Source organism: Lepisosteus platostomus, chromosome 14, assembly GCF_059453375.1.
Source record: "Lepisosteus platostomus isolate fLepPlt1 chromosome 14, fLepPlt1.hap1, whole genome shotgun sequence".
Classification (NCBI taxonomy): domain Eukaryota; kingdom Metazoa; phylum Chordata; class Actinopteri; order Semionotiformes; family Lepisosteidae; genus Lepisosteus; species Lepisosteus platostomus.
Window position 1 is genome coordinate 23,434,447 of NC_142624.1, and position 17,392 is coordinate 23,451,838.

The 17,392-nt window shown below is 33.7% G+C and overlaps 1 protein-coding gene across 2 annotated transcripts in view; it reads right to left on the minus strand.

Moving 5' to 3' along the window:
• ccdc141 (coiled-coil domain containing 141) overlaps positions 1-17,392 on the minus strand; it is a 41,002-nt gene that overhangs the window by 10,660 nt on the left and 12,950 nt on the right. For both annotated transcript variants that reach the window (XM_088605140.1, XM_088605139.1), the window contains exons 7-21: positions 16,348-16,542; positions 14,894-15,066; positions 14,364-14,505; positions 12,625-12,744; positions 12,264-12,455; positions 11,689-11,865; positions 10,859-11,038; positions 9,273-9,398; positions 8,773-8,961; positions 8,286-8,447; positions 8,048-8,197; positions 3,570-3,710; positions 3,115-3,312; positions 970-1,153; positions 4-116 (exon numbers count right to left, since the gene is read on the minus strand). In XM_088605140.1, the coding sequence (XP_088461266.1) occupies positions 4-116; positions 970-1,153; positions 3,115-3,312; positions 3,570-3,710; positions 8,048-8,197; positions 8,286-8,447; positions 8,773-8,961; positions 9,273-9,398; positions 10,859-11,038; positions 11,689-11,865; positions 12,264-12,455; positions 12,625-12,744; positions 14,364-14,505; positions 14,894-15,066; positions 16,348-16,542 (2,442 nt within the window). The remainder of the gene's footprint in view (positions 1-3; positions 117-969; positions 1,154-3,114; positions 3,313-3,569; positions 3,711-8,047; positions 8,198-8,285; positions 8,448-8,772; positions 8,962-9,272; positions 9,399-10,858; positions 11,039-11,688; positions 11,866-12,263; positions 12,456-12,624; positions 12,745-14,363; positions 14,506-14,893; positions 15,067-16,347; positions 16,543-17,392) is intronic.

The window sequence follows — 17,392 nt, forward strand, 5'->3', positions numbered from 1 at the left end:
TACCTGAAGTTTGGCTTCAAGATCCCTTAAACTGTTACATAATTCTTTTATAGATTCCAAAATTTCATTGTGCTTAGTGACAGTTTTCTCAATAAACTTTTTTCCTTCTTCTGGACCTGTGTATTAAAAATCACAATTAAAATACTTGCATGGCAATTTTTCATACACATGAAAAATATTATATGTATTGTTTTAGTAATACAACTGGGGAAAAGGAGAACAACCAAATACCTAAATGTCATACTGTATACTAAATATTGTTTAAGAGATAAGATTATTAGCCATATACAATTTCTTGCATTAGGAATTTGTCTTTTCGCATATCCCAGCTTGCTCTCCATGAGACACACAGACGGGGAGAGAGAAGCTTGGGGTCAGAGCGCAGGGTCACCCATTTATACGGCGCCCCTGGAGCAGCTGGGGTTTAGGGGCTTGCTCAGGGGCCCAACGGAGTAGGATTCCTCTGCCAGCCGTGGGATTTGAACTGGCACCTTCCACAGGCACAGATCCTTTAGGCACAGTGCCACCCCTCCGCCCCAACTTTGCCCTTGTTTAAGCAGTGAAGTCTGGCATTGAATTCCATATTATTCCCATGTTGTCATGGGTTTTCTTCAGGTACTCTATTTTCCTCTCAGTTATAAAACATTGAGGGATCTTTTGATGAATCGTATTGTAGTGATAGGTTAATAGGCTATGCTAAGTTTTCCACTTGAAGAAGGGGAGGAGTAGGGCCACATACTCATTAATCTGGACAGTCTGAAGGAGCTCAGCTACAATGCTGACACTAATATAATTAATTATACATTATTTAAATACATAAAAATCACAGTTTACATTGGATTAGCATGGTGAACATGTAAATAAAAAATTAAGAAAAGCTTTTATATAAACATTCACATGCTGAATCTCTACTAAGGCCTATTGTACTGTATAGTAAGGGCAATAAGTTGATATTTGGTTATTTCTCACCATGTAATCTTACAGCCAGCTCAGTGATTTGATTAATTCTTTCCTCTTGCTGAGGCACAGTAGGCCAGACAAATTTTTCAAATTGCTTGTAGAGGATCCCCACTGCTTCTTTGGTCTTGCACTCAGAAGAATATTTCCCAACACGCACAATGGTGGCGCTTGCTTCATCACACCAAAACTGATACTAAAATAAGCACAGAAAAAAGCTAATATAATGGAGAAAAGGGTACATTTGTAGTTTTTTAGTTCTGTATTTTTTCTAAATATCTCAATGCCCACATATCTAAGAGAGGTTATTGCTGAATAATTTCAACGAAAAAAGCAGCCATTGGGTAAGTCAGGTTATAAACCAGATTGCTTACCCTTGTCTGATAGCAATTATCAATGTTGATCTTATGCTCAGTGCAATAACACTATAAAATGTGACTCCTCACACAGGTTAAACAAATATTTAAAAGGATTAATTTAATGCACTACACAGCCATTCATATAATCTCTTGTTCATGAAGAAAAACAAACACTGGCAAAATGAAAAGGTCATTAAAACAAAAATCAGCTGATTATCATAGTTCCATATTGTCCCTTAGCCTGATTTACTGAGTAGCTTCTAATTTTGTTGAAGCTCATCATCATCAAGCAATTTCCTCTCTAACTCATATGGATACTTGAGAAGTCCACATCACTCACAGATAGTGGTGATATTAATAATGAACTCTTAAAGGGGGAAACATTCTGTAATTTCCATCTTGATACATTGATACTTTATGAATTAAAAACTGAAGCTATTTTTATTTAAAAAGTTGATTAAAATGATTATATTTAAAAAAAAATGATTACATGTCACATATATTTTAAAGTGGACTATCCTTAATACATGCACTGTATGTTAACTACACACTGTATGCTTGCATCAATTTTAAACCCATTTATATGAACATCTTAATGTTTGAATTAATTGAAGTAACTGAAGGGAGCTAACTGAAGTAGATTTCTAACATAAGGGATCAATTCACCCCTTGATGGCTTGACTGGAAAATAAGGCTACCTTTAATGTTTCAGTGAATTCATTTTTAAACAATCTGTTTAGCCAAATGTATGTCCAAATGAAGGTTTTGTGAGCTGAAACACTATAAAATCATCTAAAAAACTTATTTTGGACCAGAGAGTGTACATGCTCTTAACTTATTAAGAGCTTATTTGTCAGTCATTTGTTCTTCTTTCTGGAAGCTGTGAAACGAAATTGATATAACTAAAAATAAAGTTTTACATTAAAACAATTATAGCTTTTATAAAGATTAAAAGATTAAAAAAACAACTATTGTGCATGTTCATTAACGCATTGGTTAACATATGGGGTCAGACCACACCTCGGCAACTCTGAAAAGATATAAGGTGAAATATTATCACTGAATTATGTCTTTTTAATAAATGTTGGATTTCTATACTGAAGTAACCATATGAAAAAAAAACCTGTGTTGCCATTTGAAAAATAAATTCCAGGCATGCTTGTTAGACACAAAGGAATGAAAGAACAATGGTAGTCTCTAAAAATAAATGCTGCAGCTTTGTAAAAGGGATTTAGCAGGAACAGAAGTTCCCCGTCAATCAGTAGAGTTAGGAAAGAGAGGCTGGAACACTGGAAGGATCAATCAAGAGGTTCTAGAATGTCCCAGGCAAAAGACAGCTGTATGCATAGAGGAACTTCGATGAAGTTAAGGACCCCTTTCTAAAGGCTACAGGAATTAGAGTCAAGTAGTTAAGACTGAGAAATAGAAAAAAATCTGGAGGATTTGTACTACATATGCCTTTTTTGACAGTGAACAGAATGGATTGAATAAAATCAATTATTCAAGTCAGTTAGTCAGTCCAGTAATGTGGTATAGTGTCTTCTGAGATGTTTTTTTTACTTTGATAAAATTAGAATTGGCAATATGAGAAAAATAGTGTTACTGCTCAGAGAAACCCTATGTTTAATATACAAGGCAAAAATATACATGTAGAGTATACAGCATAACACATACTTCATAGAATTTAACAAACTGGAGCTACTGTTGAATACAATTATTTTTAACATCTTATATATAGTATTTACACATGACATGAAAGAAAAAGACTTTGATACTGTTTGCTTAACATACTACATACCTCTTCCATAGCTTGTTGTAGTCGCACAGACATATCAAGGTTCTGCTTGTATTCATCCACTGTCTTGTCAAAATCATTCACCTGTTTCTGAAGTTCATTTATTGCTTCCTCAATTTCTCTAGGACCACTTCCACTGAGATGTTTTTCTATACTAGTAGAAACCTTTGATGAAAAGTTTTGTATTTTCTTTTTCAGTGTCTAAATTAACAAAATCAAACAAAATGCATAATTTGAAAAAGATCTGTATTTTACAATGGATAGATATAGATTAATACAAAATATATATTCTCCTTTGCATTTTTCCTGCTGAGTTTCTGACATTAACAGCAATAGAGATAAAGAGCAAATCAACAGAGTAAATAACAGTAATTGAGAACACAATCTAATTTACTAAGACAAAAATATTATTCTGCTTCTGCAACAAATTCAGCATTACTGATGATATCTTGCTTTACCTGTATTTTCTCTAAATATATTTCAATCTGTTGGATTTGGTTTTGGACTGCTTTTAAGTTTCTTGATTTGTCGTTTTTCTTCATGTAATTAAATTTCAAGTTATTGAATTTCTTCTTCAGGTCCTTAAATGACTCTTTCATCTAAAATGAAAAAGACATTATCTGAGAAGGATGAAACATGAGATACTGTGCTTCGCCATACACTTGTTATATTGTAAAAAATGATAAGCACAAGTTTTTTTTTAATATTTCATTATTACTGCCATTTAATAAGAATATCTAAGATAATAAAACTTAATTTATGATGTTTTTGACAGGAAATACAGTAGGATACGTTACAATCATTAAACTTCAACAAATAAGATAAGTGTTAGGAAACTTGTCAGGGGACTACAAAAGTAAAAATAACTACTAAAGTTATTTACTGTGATTACAACAGCAAGTATTAATACCTTGCTTCTAAAAAAAATCACTTAACAGTTTTCATAATAAAATGAAATTAAGCCAATTTAAAAGAATTTGTACCCTGATGCTAGTAGTAAAATCAAGCAAAATAAAAATCCTAAAATGATGCTTCCTTCATAAACCTGGTTACTGTTACACAAATTCATAAGAACTTATTTTGGTACACTTAACAGCTTAATACTGCATATGATTTATAAAGAAGGGTCTTTTCTGTATGGCAGGAGGACTTTTGCAATGGTATCATGTTTCTAAGTGTATAACTCATGTGTCATGAAGACAGCTGCTCCCAGTCTCCCATTTTCCATTTTTGGATTCTCATTACCAGTGCAATACTTTTTCATCTGCTCTTCTCTGTGAAGGAAAACTCAGGCAAGTTTCTTTTCCAGTAGAGAGTGTATTACTAGGCTAGAGTAATACTAGAGTGTATAACTATAACTAGAAGAAAGGCAATATATGAATTATTATTGTTGATTTCCCAGAGGATAAGTGTGATTCTATTGCATTGTTTTTTTTCTTTTTGAATGTACAATTAGAGAAGATGCTCTGAATAACTCAATCTGACCTGTCATTAAACAGGAAGGGGTTCTGAGATCATGAAATTTTCCTACAGTTATAAATGTGGAAATCCATCTATTGGAATGCATAGGGGAACTGGAGTCATAGCCATGTAAGACCACTTGAGGTCGCCAAAGGGACAACCAGAAAGACTTTGCTTGTAAGAAACTGACATGTTACAGATATTTTATTAAGTTAATTGTAAGGAATGTGAGATATGCACATGGGATTTCTATGTATATAGCGACATTGTCTTACAGTTGTTTGCCTTACAGTGTGCTTGGTAGATGGTGAGTTGTAAGTGCTTATTTTTATTATTGCTTATTATTCTGTGACATGCATTTTAGATTTTAACCTTTCATTTGCAACTGTATTAAGTGGAGTCGATGAATTATTACCACATGCAGGGATCTTCCACACAAGCAGAAAATTATTATGTATTTAAATGTAACTTTAAAACCTTTTAGAGAAATTCACCCAAAGGCCCAAATAAAGTAGCACTCCTGGATCTGTTCAATGCTGGTCCTGGAGGTCTGACGTCTGCAGATTTTGCATGTTTCTGTGAAGTAGCAACTGAAGAGCTGGGAGAAGCTGTTACACTGTGTCCAGCTGAGCTAGTAACTCGCTGATCTAGCTCATTTAAGAATTGGAATTACAATCTGTAGACAAACTGGATTGGACAGATGTGTGGTACACCATACTCAAAGCAGATTCTGCATTATTTTTACAGCTTCATTAATGGTAGCAATGTTTCCCTAAAGCACTAAGAAATGAAGAAAGAATCTGGTAGTATCACATTTCTGTTAATTATACCTTCAAATGTCCACTGTCCACTCCAAAGCCTTTTAGAAAAAGATTTATTTAATGAGTTAAAGCAGTGCCTTATGTATTCAGAGCTATGGAATGTGTAACTCCTTCCAGATGGAATAATACTAATGGCTGATACGGCAAATTGCTTTCCAAATTTCCCTTTTTATGTGCTAGAGATAATACTCTACAAGCTCTTTCAAATTAAAATTGTAGCGCACACTGACAAGCAGCAACAACTGGCAAATCTCTGGAGAAGCTTAAATGTCAATGTGTTTACTTATGCATAATCATGAAGGTGCTACATGATTCATTAGCATGTCATCAGGGACAAATGGCAGAATGCACACAAGCCTCTCTAGTAGCCAATGGAGGTAATCTTAATAAGCCTCATATGTCAAGATTAGAACATCAAAATGTGGTTTACAGTAAGCCACATAAAGAAGTGGCAGGTACATTAAAGAGAGGGAAGTGCTGGGAAAGTAGAGGATACAACACAATACATTAAAAAATTTAGCATTTGTTGTAAGAGTGGTTTATGATAATGTATTACACTAAAGATTACAATTAGTAATCAAGCTACCAGGTGAATAAAAAGAAAAACACTCAGTAGAAACACTAAGTGACAATGCAAAAGAATCATGCAGTTGTTTCAATGATTATATTTTATTGTAAAAAGAAAAAGTTATATTTATGTATATGTATACTCAAAATACACATAATATAAATGTATATTTATATTAACATCCATGTAATTCATCTGTGTGTTAGATTTGTACTTCTTAATGAGTATTGAGTGAACTGTTTCTGACAAGCTAACCTTCATTAAGCAATGTCAGATAAAGGAATAGTACTATATACAGGATCCTACTTAAAATGTATTATAAATGTAATGTTTATATTTACAATTTTTAAGTTTTTTGATATTCGTTTTACTTTGATCATTAATATTAATTGGAAAATTAAATTAGTAGGTTTAAGAAAACATAAATGCAATGAAAGTGAGTAAATAAAAATAATGACAAGAATATCTACAGTATATCCCAATTTTCTCAGCCATAGAAATATGATTCAGTGGCCTACTTTTAGCAGTACAAATGCCTTTGCATAGCAATAACAAGACCGTCCCAATAAATACTGTAAATGCCTTTATTTATTATTTATTTCTTTTTTCTGTAAAAAACACTTTTGAAAATAAGATTAGTTGGACATGAGAGCTTTGTATGAGCAAAATAAGAAGTATTAGCAAACCTGATAAGAAGAAATAAGGCAACTGGCAACTGTCCCTAATACTATGTATGTCTATTGATTTAAATCTTGTGACAATGTGATCTTAAGTGCACCAGAGGGATACAGAGGCACAGGTTTATGAGGGTACACTATCTTTTTTTTCTTTGAAGTAGATAAGTTAGTTTATGACTTCTAGCTGTAGCACAGGTAATTAACATTGACTGATGTGAATATGGCTCAAAGGGACAAGAAAAAAATGACCGCACTTGAGTCTACTTTTATTTTGCATGCCTGTCTCAGGAAGATACAAACAGAATCTCCCTTCTTTCTGGGAAAGACAAATGGCAGAGAAGGCTGGACACTGGCAAGATAAATTAGAGACTGTAAACTAAATTACAAATGGCCATCTATCTAATATAAATATAATATAATATATAAAGAACAAGAACAATATAACTGTTCAAAAACAAACTATCCCTTTTAAGGCTACCATTCTTTGTCTGTTAATGAATGTCAGTGAAGTGTTCTGATAGGAAAGGCATTTAAAAACATGAATGCGATTGCATGCCAAAAATAGATGATCTGTTGTGGCAGCTACACAAAATAGTATCATACTAAATTAAAATAACTCTACTTATTACTTTCTAAATTGTCTAAAGACAATATTACTATGTACATAAATGTATTTCATATAAAACTCTTGCAAGCTTAATCTTCCTAATTATAATTATTTGTATAATCATAATTATAAATACTCTTGTTACATTCTTAATATAGTTACTCAATTAATATATTTTGCTGCATAAATATTGTTTTATCCTTTTCATTATTTATTCCAGTATACTAGCTATATTCATTATCAGTTACAAATATCCATGAAATGACCTTACTAATTACTAATATCCACAATTTCAATTTCATGAAGAATATGCTTATGATAGCAATGTGTTAATATGCCTAAGTTTGTGGTTGTTAATTTAGAAGGTTTGAGTCTGAAAACATGGTTTGTGTCAGACAATATGTAGTTTTCCGTTTTAAAAAATAATGTAGGTAATAGCATGAAAATAAGTGCAACGAAATACTCAACATCATACCAAGCCTACATCTTAAAATAGCCAGTGCATTGAATGAAAGTAAGACTCCTAAATTTCTGTATTTTGGAGAAAAAAATCAAGCACAACTTACTGTAAGTACAGAATGGATAACAAATTGTTGCTTAAAAGCTTTAACAATTTGTGAATTTATATTTATTGGCAGAGTAAAGCATCTTCAAGCAATTTTACAAAATACTTCATGTATAATCAAATATATAAAAATATTTCTCAATGAAAAAATGAAAAGTAATAAAAACAACACATATGCAAAATTACAAGACAAACAGTTTAAAAAATGTCTTGAATTATTGCTGTAGGCCAACATACCTCACTTATCTCCTCCTTGAATGCACAGTAATGCACATTACTCAGAAGGTTTTCTTTGCACTTGTCAGCTTCTAAACTCCAGTTCACACTACCACACTCCAGCTTCTTTAGCTTTTCTTGTAACTGGTGCACTGAAAAGCCTAGAGTTGCCTGTTTAAAGACAAGAGAAAAAAAAAAGAAAAAAAATCAACGTAATGTCGTAGGAGTATGTTACAGAGGGCATAAACACAGTCCTTACCGATTGTTCCACAGTATTGGAAATATCCACCCCCAAGGCAATAGCCAGTTTATAGACATGTCGAATGTGGTTCTGCCTCTCTTGGTGCTGACTGAGCTGGATCTTGGCTTGGCTGATGTCGTGGAATGCAGTCACTGGTTCTGATGTCAAGAGGTTGCCCAACTTTAAAAATGTCAAGAAATGTATTGTTATAATACTGATTAGGTCTGTTTTGTGGTCAGTTTTTTATACACAATCCAACGATAGAAAAAAATATTTTGAAAAGTATATCTGGTTGTTTGTTTTTTTTGTTGTTAGTTTTAGTTTTAACAATATGAACTGTAAAGCTTCAATTTTAGGACTGTTTCCATCAAAAAACTACATGTAATATTTTTTCAGATTTCCAGGCTCTGTGTGATTCTTCACCACATCATGTTGCTCTAGATACTTTAAAAAATAAAAAATACAGTTATTTAAACCAGCCAAACTATATGCATGAGCTGTTTACCTCATCAAATAGCTGATGAAATTTAACAGCCATGTTAAGAACTGCTTCATATTCCCTGGTTTTATCTTTCACTCTCTGATGCAACTGAAGAAGTTCTGTGACTTTTTCATTTTTCTCCTTTATTGGAATTCCTTTTAATGCTAATAACTCTGAAATCTTCACCATGTATTCCACCTCTGCATTCAGTTGCTAAAGAAATAAAAAGGAAGAAGAACATGAGGCTTGTACTACTGTATTAAATTATAACAGGTGTACTCATGGAATCCTGGACTTTGAACCTTCCAGTATTTTAAGTGCTGAAGTGACTCTTAATTATTTAACTATCATGAGTGCAGCAGAACATTTTGATAATTAATGATTAGCGCAAAGGTTGGCAATGCAATAGGATCCAGGGCCAAGGCTGACTGCCTCAGAGTTATAGGAGGCAATGCCTTCACATGATTTATTTGTCAATAAACTTTATTCCCTACATATCAACAGAAACTGCAAGCATTTCTTACCAGAAATTGTGGTTTTGCAAGGTTGAAATGCTCCTGTAGCTTCATAATAGCCTGAAGATCACTTCCCAGATCAACTTTGGATGCTGGAGCTAGTACATCTTCCACAGTTTTAAGATCATGGACTGTCTTAATGGGAAAAAAAACATTTTCGCAATCATGAAATATATGTTGAAGTAAAAATATTGGTCAGTGAGTAGTTTCTTTGGCCTTGAGTCATATCAAAAATGTCAATGCAAATGATTAAAAATGGCAGACAAGCATATTTTGAGTGTGAAAGAAGCAACATGTTAGGAATTCGGGGACATATGTGTAGACTAATAAATATTTCACTCTTTTATGTATTAACTGAAGTAAAGGGAGGTCTGTCATATTTTCTTTTCATATACTCTATTGAAAAGCCTAATAAGAAAGGTGACAAATGAGAGGAGTCAGTTTGTCCTGTCTGACCTGTCTGGCAAATAGTATCTAGTTGATCCAAGGATTTTATCCAGTCACTTTTTGAAAGAAGCCAGGATGTAGGCTTCAACATCAACGCTAGATAGTTTGTTACGTACAGTACAAACCACACTTTGAGTTAAGACATGCCTCCTCTTCTTGGTTTTAAAAGCAGTTTCACATAGTCTCTACTTGTGTCCTGTCATTCATGTTTCACTGTTCATTCTGATTAAATACGCTGTGTCAATGTCTTTGAGGATTCTGAATACTGTGTCAATGTCTTTGAGGATTCTGATACTGTATATCAGGTGACCTCATGATCTTTTCTGTTTAAGACTTAAATGTCAGATTTTTAGTGTACAAATGTATCTGGTTGCTATTCTCAGGATTAATTCCAGAACAGCAATATTTTTTCTACAAAGCAGTAACCAAAATTGTACAATGTTGTAAATGCAGCACACTAATGTGTTATATGCTTTTATCTGGATCCTAAAATTTTGTCCTTTTAATTACTTCTCCAAGACTGTAGAAGATATACTGTAAATGATATGTAAACATAAATACCAACAGGCTACCTCAAGTAGCCTCTTCTGGCACAGTGTTTACCTCAAAAGTTTTTACTACCAGCACAAAAAAAATCTTTGCTCTTCACTAGATTATAAGTCATCTCCCAGGTGGAAATGATAGCTTTTATCTCATATACTGTACATTTTATAATACGGCTAGCATTTAAGTATATGCACTTGTTTACCTGAACATTTGTTTTTACTTTTGATCATTTTTCCCTTTGGTTCTCCTTTGATCTTTCAGTGTAAATTCCTTTTCCATTTTCTTTGGAGTCTTCCCCTCATTTTTCATTCTAAATGTTTTGGGATTTCTTTGTGTATTGTAGCATCAAGATCAATGGTGTCCATTGTATTTAGGTACAGTATCATCTGTCACATCTGTTAAAATGGTGTTTACTATGGGAGCCTACGCCTTCTTTTGCACATTATTTCTTACTCCATGTATTATCTAAGATAAACATTAGTAGTTGGAATTGTAGAGTATATTGGAAGACTTTGTTCAATAATGTTGCAAAAATGATTAAATGATTGGGATGTTTTTTAAAAAAAGCAATTACTACTACAGAAAAAAAAATATTTTCTTACCTTTTTAAGTTGTTCTTTAAATTTCTTCCACTGTTTTTTAACAGATTTCATCTGGTTAACGTGAAGCTGCCAAGTGGTCCACATATCTGTGAGTGCAACTTTCTTCTTATTCAGGTCCTCAACTGTGTTTTCCACAACAGTTATGGCTGTCCTGACATTTAGGTTCAGGCTCTCAGTGACCTACATATCGTTGAAAAACAGATGTATCAGGGGACCTCAAACTGTTTGCAGCAGTCAAAAAAAATTTAGAGAGTGTGAGCTTTACAGTGAGACAAGGTATCTGCAGAATGGATACAAAGAATATTTTTAGTCTTGTGTCTTGTAAACCCTTTGAGGATATAATACAGTAAGTAAAGAACTGCTCTTGTGTTCTCGGTACTCTGTTAAATTATGATCCATTTCCCCTATGAATGATGGTTTCCAAAAATAACATATTAAACTCTGAAGAAAGGATTTGTGTATTGTCAATCACTGCATTTTCAGCAGCCTTAAGCAAATTATCCCAATAGTGAAGATCAATTAGTTCAACTGTTTTTAGAAGTAAAATGTTTACATATATCAAAAATGTCTTTCCATGCCACTATCTTGATTATATTGGTATGGATTTTATTGGGTATTATGTTTCAGCAAAGTTTCTTCATCTGATATTCATTTAAACAGAGAACAAATTATTTACCAATACACTGCCAATTCCTGTAAAACACACTTTTTATTTTCATCAGTAAAAATATATAAATGTACTGAGGACCTGGCCAAGAGGCTTACAAAATCATTCTATTCTATTTGAATAGATACCTTTTACCATTATTGTTGCAAATTATAATAGTTACCATTGCAGCTGAAGTCAGGAAATTGTTTCCCAAGTCCTGCATAGTAAGAAACCTCTCCAAAAGAGACTGCCACTTTGAGTCAGCTGTTTCCTTCACTGAATTACTGTCTTCATCATTGTTATCTTCAGTAGGCTTCAACTTGTAGTATTCTTGTAAACTTTGCATTTGCTCATCAATCTTTTCAAATGTGAAAGAACACAGTGTGAATAAAGTTATCACTATTTTACAAGGGTGGCTGTAATCAGTTAGCTTTCTTCTTATATTTATTTGTTGGCCATGTAATGCTTATCCCAGCCCTGTCACAGTGCTGAAAACCATCATCTTGTGGCAGCCTTCAACACAACTATTTTCTTCTACTCTGGCAAATGCTAAACATCTATAGATTATCACAACTCTCAAATGTGCTGCTAGATATTACCTTTACCTGTTTCCATTTTTCTCTTATTTTTCAAAAGCACGGCAGCTATTGTATACTGCATCAGACTCAATGTTGTGACTAGTCAGGTGCCAAGAGATTACATCAAAGCATGTTTGTAAGTTTAAATTTGTAATATTAAAATATGTAATAGCCTTACCTCTTCTGCAGACCTTAAGAATGTCACATAACTTTTCAAGTTTTCAGTTCGCGCACATATGTTTCTTGTGAGGGTTTTCAGCTCTTCCTTCAGTAAGCATGCTTTATTGGAAAGTTCTGTAACTTCTGAAGACTCATATATTTTGAGTTCCTTTATGATTTCTGCAATTACTTCCAACTCGTTTGCAACGCCCTTAGATGACAAATGCAAAAGAACCTGATTTTATATTGATCGTATAGAACCAAACTAGCATACCATGGCTTTTGTGCTCTTTCCAGAATATTCATCAGATAATTACTTATCGCATAAAACACATATTAATTTACTTTTACAAATTTCACACATACAGTTTCAATTTTACCTGTGCCTGAGATGAAAATTCCAAGTGTTTGTTTAACACATCTTCAGATTCTGACAAGATTAACCCAGGTTCCAAGCTGCTGGAAAGATAACTGCTGCAGTTCTGTATCCACCCAGATACCTTTAGAAAGAATAATAATAATAATAATATTAATAATTGCTTACACTTATATATAGCGCTTTTCTGGACACTCCACTCAAAGTGCTTTACAGGTAATGGGGACTCCCCTCCACCACGACCAATGTGCAGGATTCACCTGGATGCATTTTTAAACATTTTTGAAGAAAGTGGTTATGCAAAAATACATATAAAAAACTGTGCTGGAATCAGAATGTGTATTTTGCTGTTTTTATGTACTAAGTATTACATTTAGGGTGGCATGGTGGTGCAGTGGTTAGCATTGCTGCCTTGCAGTGCTGAGGCCCACAGTTCAATTATGGACTAGTGGTTCTATCAGTACGGAGTTTGTATTTTCTCCCCATGTTTAAATGATTCTTCCAGATGCTCAGGTTTCCTCCCACAGTCCAAAAACATACTGGTAGGTTAACTGGATTCTGGGAAAATATGCACTAGGTGTGTGTCTGCATTTTGTCTGTATGTCTGCCCTGAGATGGACTGGTGTCCCATCCAGGGTGTACCCTTGCTTGCCAGAATAGGCTCTGGTTCCCCTGTGACCCTGAAGTAGAAGAAGCAGTTAGAAAATGGATGATTAGATTCAGGAAAAGACTGAACAAGAATGGGTTCATAGACAGACAGCCAGGAAGCAATCAATGCTCTCTAAAAAGAATTAAGCAGCTTTTTTCAAGTCTCCAACGAACACCTGAACACATGATCCACTTGACAACTAGAAGAATATTCTCTTTACATAACAGACAAAACTTGAAATTGACCTCCAACCAAACATTCACCTCCAATGGAAGAACTTAATTTTGAAACAGTATCATGCTTTGAAGCTGCTTTGCTGCCACAGGATCTTGCCTTCATTGATGAAACCATGAATTCATTGGTATATTAGTAAAGTCTGGAAAAGAATGTCAGGCCATTTATTCCTCAGCTGAACCTGGCCGAAAGTGGTTATGCACAAAGAGAATGATTTTAACTTACAAGAGGATCTCATTAAGAAATTTCACATTTCACACTGGCCAAGTTAAAGCCTGGATTCAAACCAGCTTGAAGTATTATGGTAGGACTTAAAGTGAGCTGTTCATGCAAGAAAATGCACAAATGTCATGGTCTTGTAAGGAAGAATAGGCCAAAACTCCTTAAGAGTCAGAGACTGATGAACAGCTCCAGGATATGTCTATGAGGTAACTACTGGTCAAGGAGGTACTATCAGTTACTGAATCTTTTTGTGAACCATTTATTTTATTTATAGTTATTTAAACCCCAACCTCACAGGCGAGGGAAGGAATTACAGAAAAACCTGAACCACCTACTGTACACGTCATCCATAAAAGTACATTATGGATGTACATTATCATCAGCAGTATCTCGAGCCGCCAATGTAATGAAAGGCTAAGTGCAAACCACGTTCTGGGCCTCTCCAGAAGCAAAATTGCATGTAAATATCCTCACCAAAAATGAGAAAAACAAATAACAGACTCTATTCCAACTTTTTAGACTTCTCTGCAGTCACCTGTGCTAATATTCTCTTGTCAAACACAGACAGTGTTAAGTGAACCAGATAAAACATAACAATCAAGGAAAGGGTACCATTATGAAAATGACAAATTATATACCTTATCTACAAGGTCTTCAAAAGATGTTATAAGCTGCTGCCTCTTTGATGTGAGTTCTTTGTGAGCATAGCACTGACCACTGAGCTGCTCCACTCTCTCCTGGATATATCCCATCATCTTCTTAACTCCATTGACTTGTATGCTGCAGACAGCATTGTGAGGCAAGAAATGAATTAAACATGATTGTATATTTATATATAAACATTGTGTTGTATTTAGGCCTAGGATTTGTAAATCTTAGAACACCTTTAACAAGTAGTGGTAGCTCAATTCTGCAAACAGCGGTTCAATTCTTTTTATAATTATCATAATTTCATGCCATTTTCTGGCAACATACAGTATATTGTTTTCCTTGTTAAAAATGCCAATTATTTTAAAGATAAGCAATAGTGTCAAACTAGAATGATTGTCCTTATAAATTATAAGAAACTATGAGTTTAACATTTCCTTATTATTTAAAATGTAATACAGCATACATTCTTTAGGACTTTTGCACTTAAAAAATGCAATATAATCGATTCAATACACACCTTTGTGAACTGGTTTTGTTCAGAAAGACGTGTCCCCTTTGTAGAGCTTCAGCTGCAGTTTCTTTAATATTTCTTTGCAGTTCTTCATGCTTCTTGGCTAACTCAGGCAAGCTCAGACACCGTGATTTTAGACCCTTTATGTGACTCTCAATGTTCCCGAGGACTTCAAAAGCCTATTAGGTTTGAAAAGAACAGAATTTAATATGGTAAAAGGGATATTTTATATACAGAAACACAAATGAAATATGAAATATACTAAATATTTAAGATGTATTTACCTTTAAACCTTAATTTAACATCCTCAGTCTGACGATTTTAAAATGTTGTGTTAAAGTATTTTGTTGGGGCTTTGTTGAAGAGATGTTGAAAGTAAATTTTGCTGTTTATGGATTTTGCCATTACTTTAGTATTCAACATAAATGGCAACATATAATTGAGAAAATTTCTATAGGGATCTCTCACCATTCAAATTAAATTAAAGTCATGGAAAATATTTTAAAATGCATTCAGTTTCTCAAGTTAACTCTAAAACAATCACATTTAACTTATCTTGTTTTTATCGCAACAATGCACAATGATCTATGCCTCCCCTAATTTCGGCAGCGAGTGACTTACAAGCCACGAGTGGTTTCAATACCCTTTCCAACAATGTGCAGTAGATAAAGAGCCAGAACTTGCAATTAACAATGTTCTGGAAAGCAGCTTAATATCTGTCACATTGAGGGCCCAACATCTTTTGCTTTCTCTGTACATTAGACTCATAGCTCTACAAAAAAGTCATTTTAAAGAGTAGATAATTGTAACTTGATTTACCTCATTAGTGATAAAAAGTAAAAATATATTTTACTGTTATTTCTGTTATATTTATTTATTTGCTTTTTCCACTGAAAGTACAGAATTACAGTTTACATACTATATACAGTATATACAAATTTCAAATATATACATATTTCAGGGCATAGTCTATGATGTGGAATTGATTCCATCGATCTGCAATAATGAAGAGATATTGCTCAATATTCAAAAGGGCTCAAATACAAAATGACAGAGATCTATTAAAAGACCAAGACTCGGCTTCATCTTAAGTTTCTGAGGAAATTATTTATAATTCACTGTGATTAATCACATCAGATAACCATCCACAGCTATTCTAAAACCTTTGTCTATTTAGGTAGTGCTTTAATGTCTAATTACACCAGATGGCAGTGTTTTCATAACACATGCAAAACAGAAACGTACTTATTCCAAGGTGACAAAGCAACATATTAAGAATATTTGAAAATGTAATTATAAAGGACAAATGGACAAAGGGCAATTCAAATATTTCGAATTGTATATTCTGAAATGTAGTTAAATTGAATTTTCATAGAATATACTCTCTTTTTAGTAAAACAAAAATTCACACATTCTTGGATGGGTACCTTGATCAACTGAAAGAGCAGAGGAATACCTACCTTATTGGCACTGATAAAAAAAGCATTGGTTTCCTGTAGGTTTGCCCACCTTTCCTTCATTAGGTGCCAGAATTCTTCATGAAGTGCTTTAAGTTTTTGATTTCGATGCATCACAAACTCCTTTTCTGTATAGCTTTCTGCCATGAGAATTTCAGAGGCTTGTGCTATCAGCTTCACAACAGATGAACTCCAATCCTGGGTAAAGCAAAATCATTTTAGTGGTGATAATACGTGAAGATGAAGGGAATTAAGCGTTATTATTGTTGTTCCTTATCCATGTTGACTAGCTGAACAATTTAGAATTCCTAGAGGGCCTAATGGTTTCTGTTTTTGTTCCAACCTGAGTAGTCAATCAAACCTAATTATTTTCTTAGTTAGACATATAAATGACACTTCTAAATGTGCTTTAAAAGTACTAAAAGTACTCTCATCTGTACAACACCTCAGAAACAGGTAAGAGGTATAACTATTAAATAATTAGGCCAACTACAGTATGTAACTGAGAGCTCAAGAAGAACAAAAAGTCAGAAGACAAAAAGCCCACCAGGAATTGTCACCTCACCTGTAAACTTCTGTTTCAGAATTCTTTTATCAGCCATGTTCAAGGGGGATAATGACTGCTCTTTTCAAAACCTTACTGGTTTAGACCAGAGGTTCTCGAACCCTGTCCTGGAGGGATATAGTCTTGTAGATGTTCATTACAGCAAAACACTTAAAAATCTAATTGAACTAGTTATCATCGTTTTCTAAGCTTTTCAGGTGCTTTCTCTTTATAAAGTGATACTAAGTCTGTAAGAATGCAGAAAACATAGAAAATTACAAAGATTTATAACAATTTAAATAATAGTTTTTAGGGCAATTATTTAAATGGAGTTCTGTGTAGTGAGTTTAACACTTTAAGGTATCTCAAAGCTTTTGCCATGCATGCCCTAGCAACAGAACCTTTAACCACACAATAACATATGTATAGTGAACACAGCATTCAAATTTCAAATGTACCGTATAACCAAACAAAATAAAAAGAGTATATTCAAGGTTAATTGCT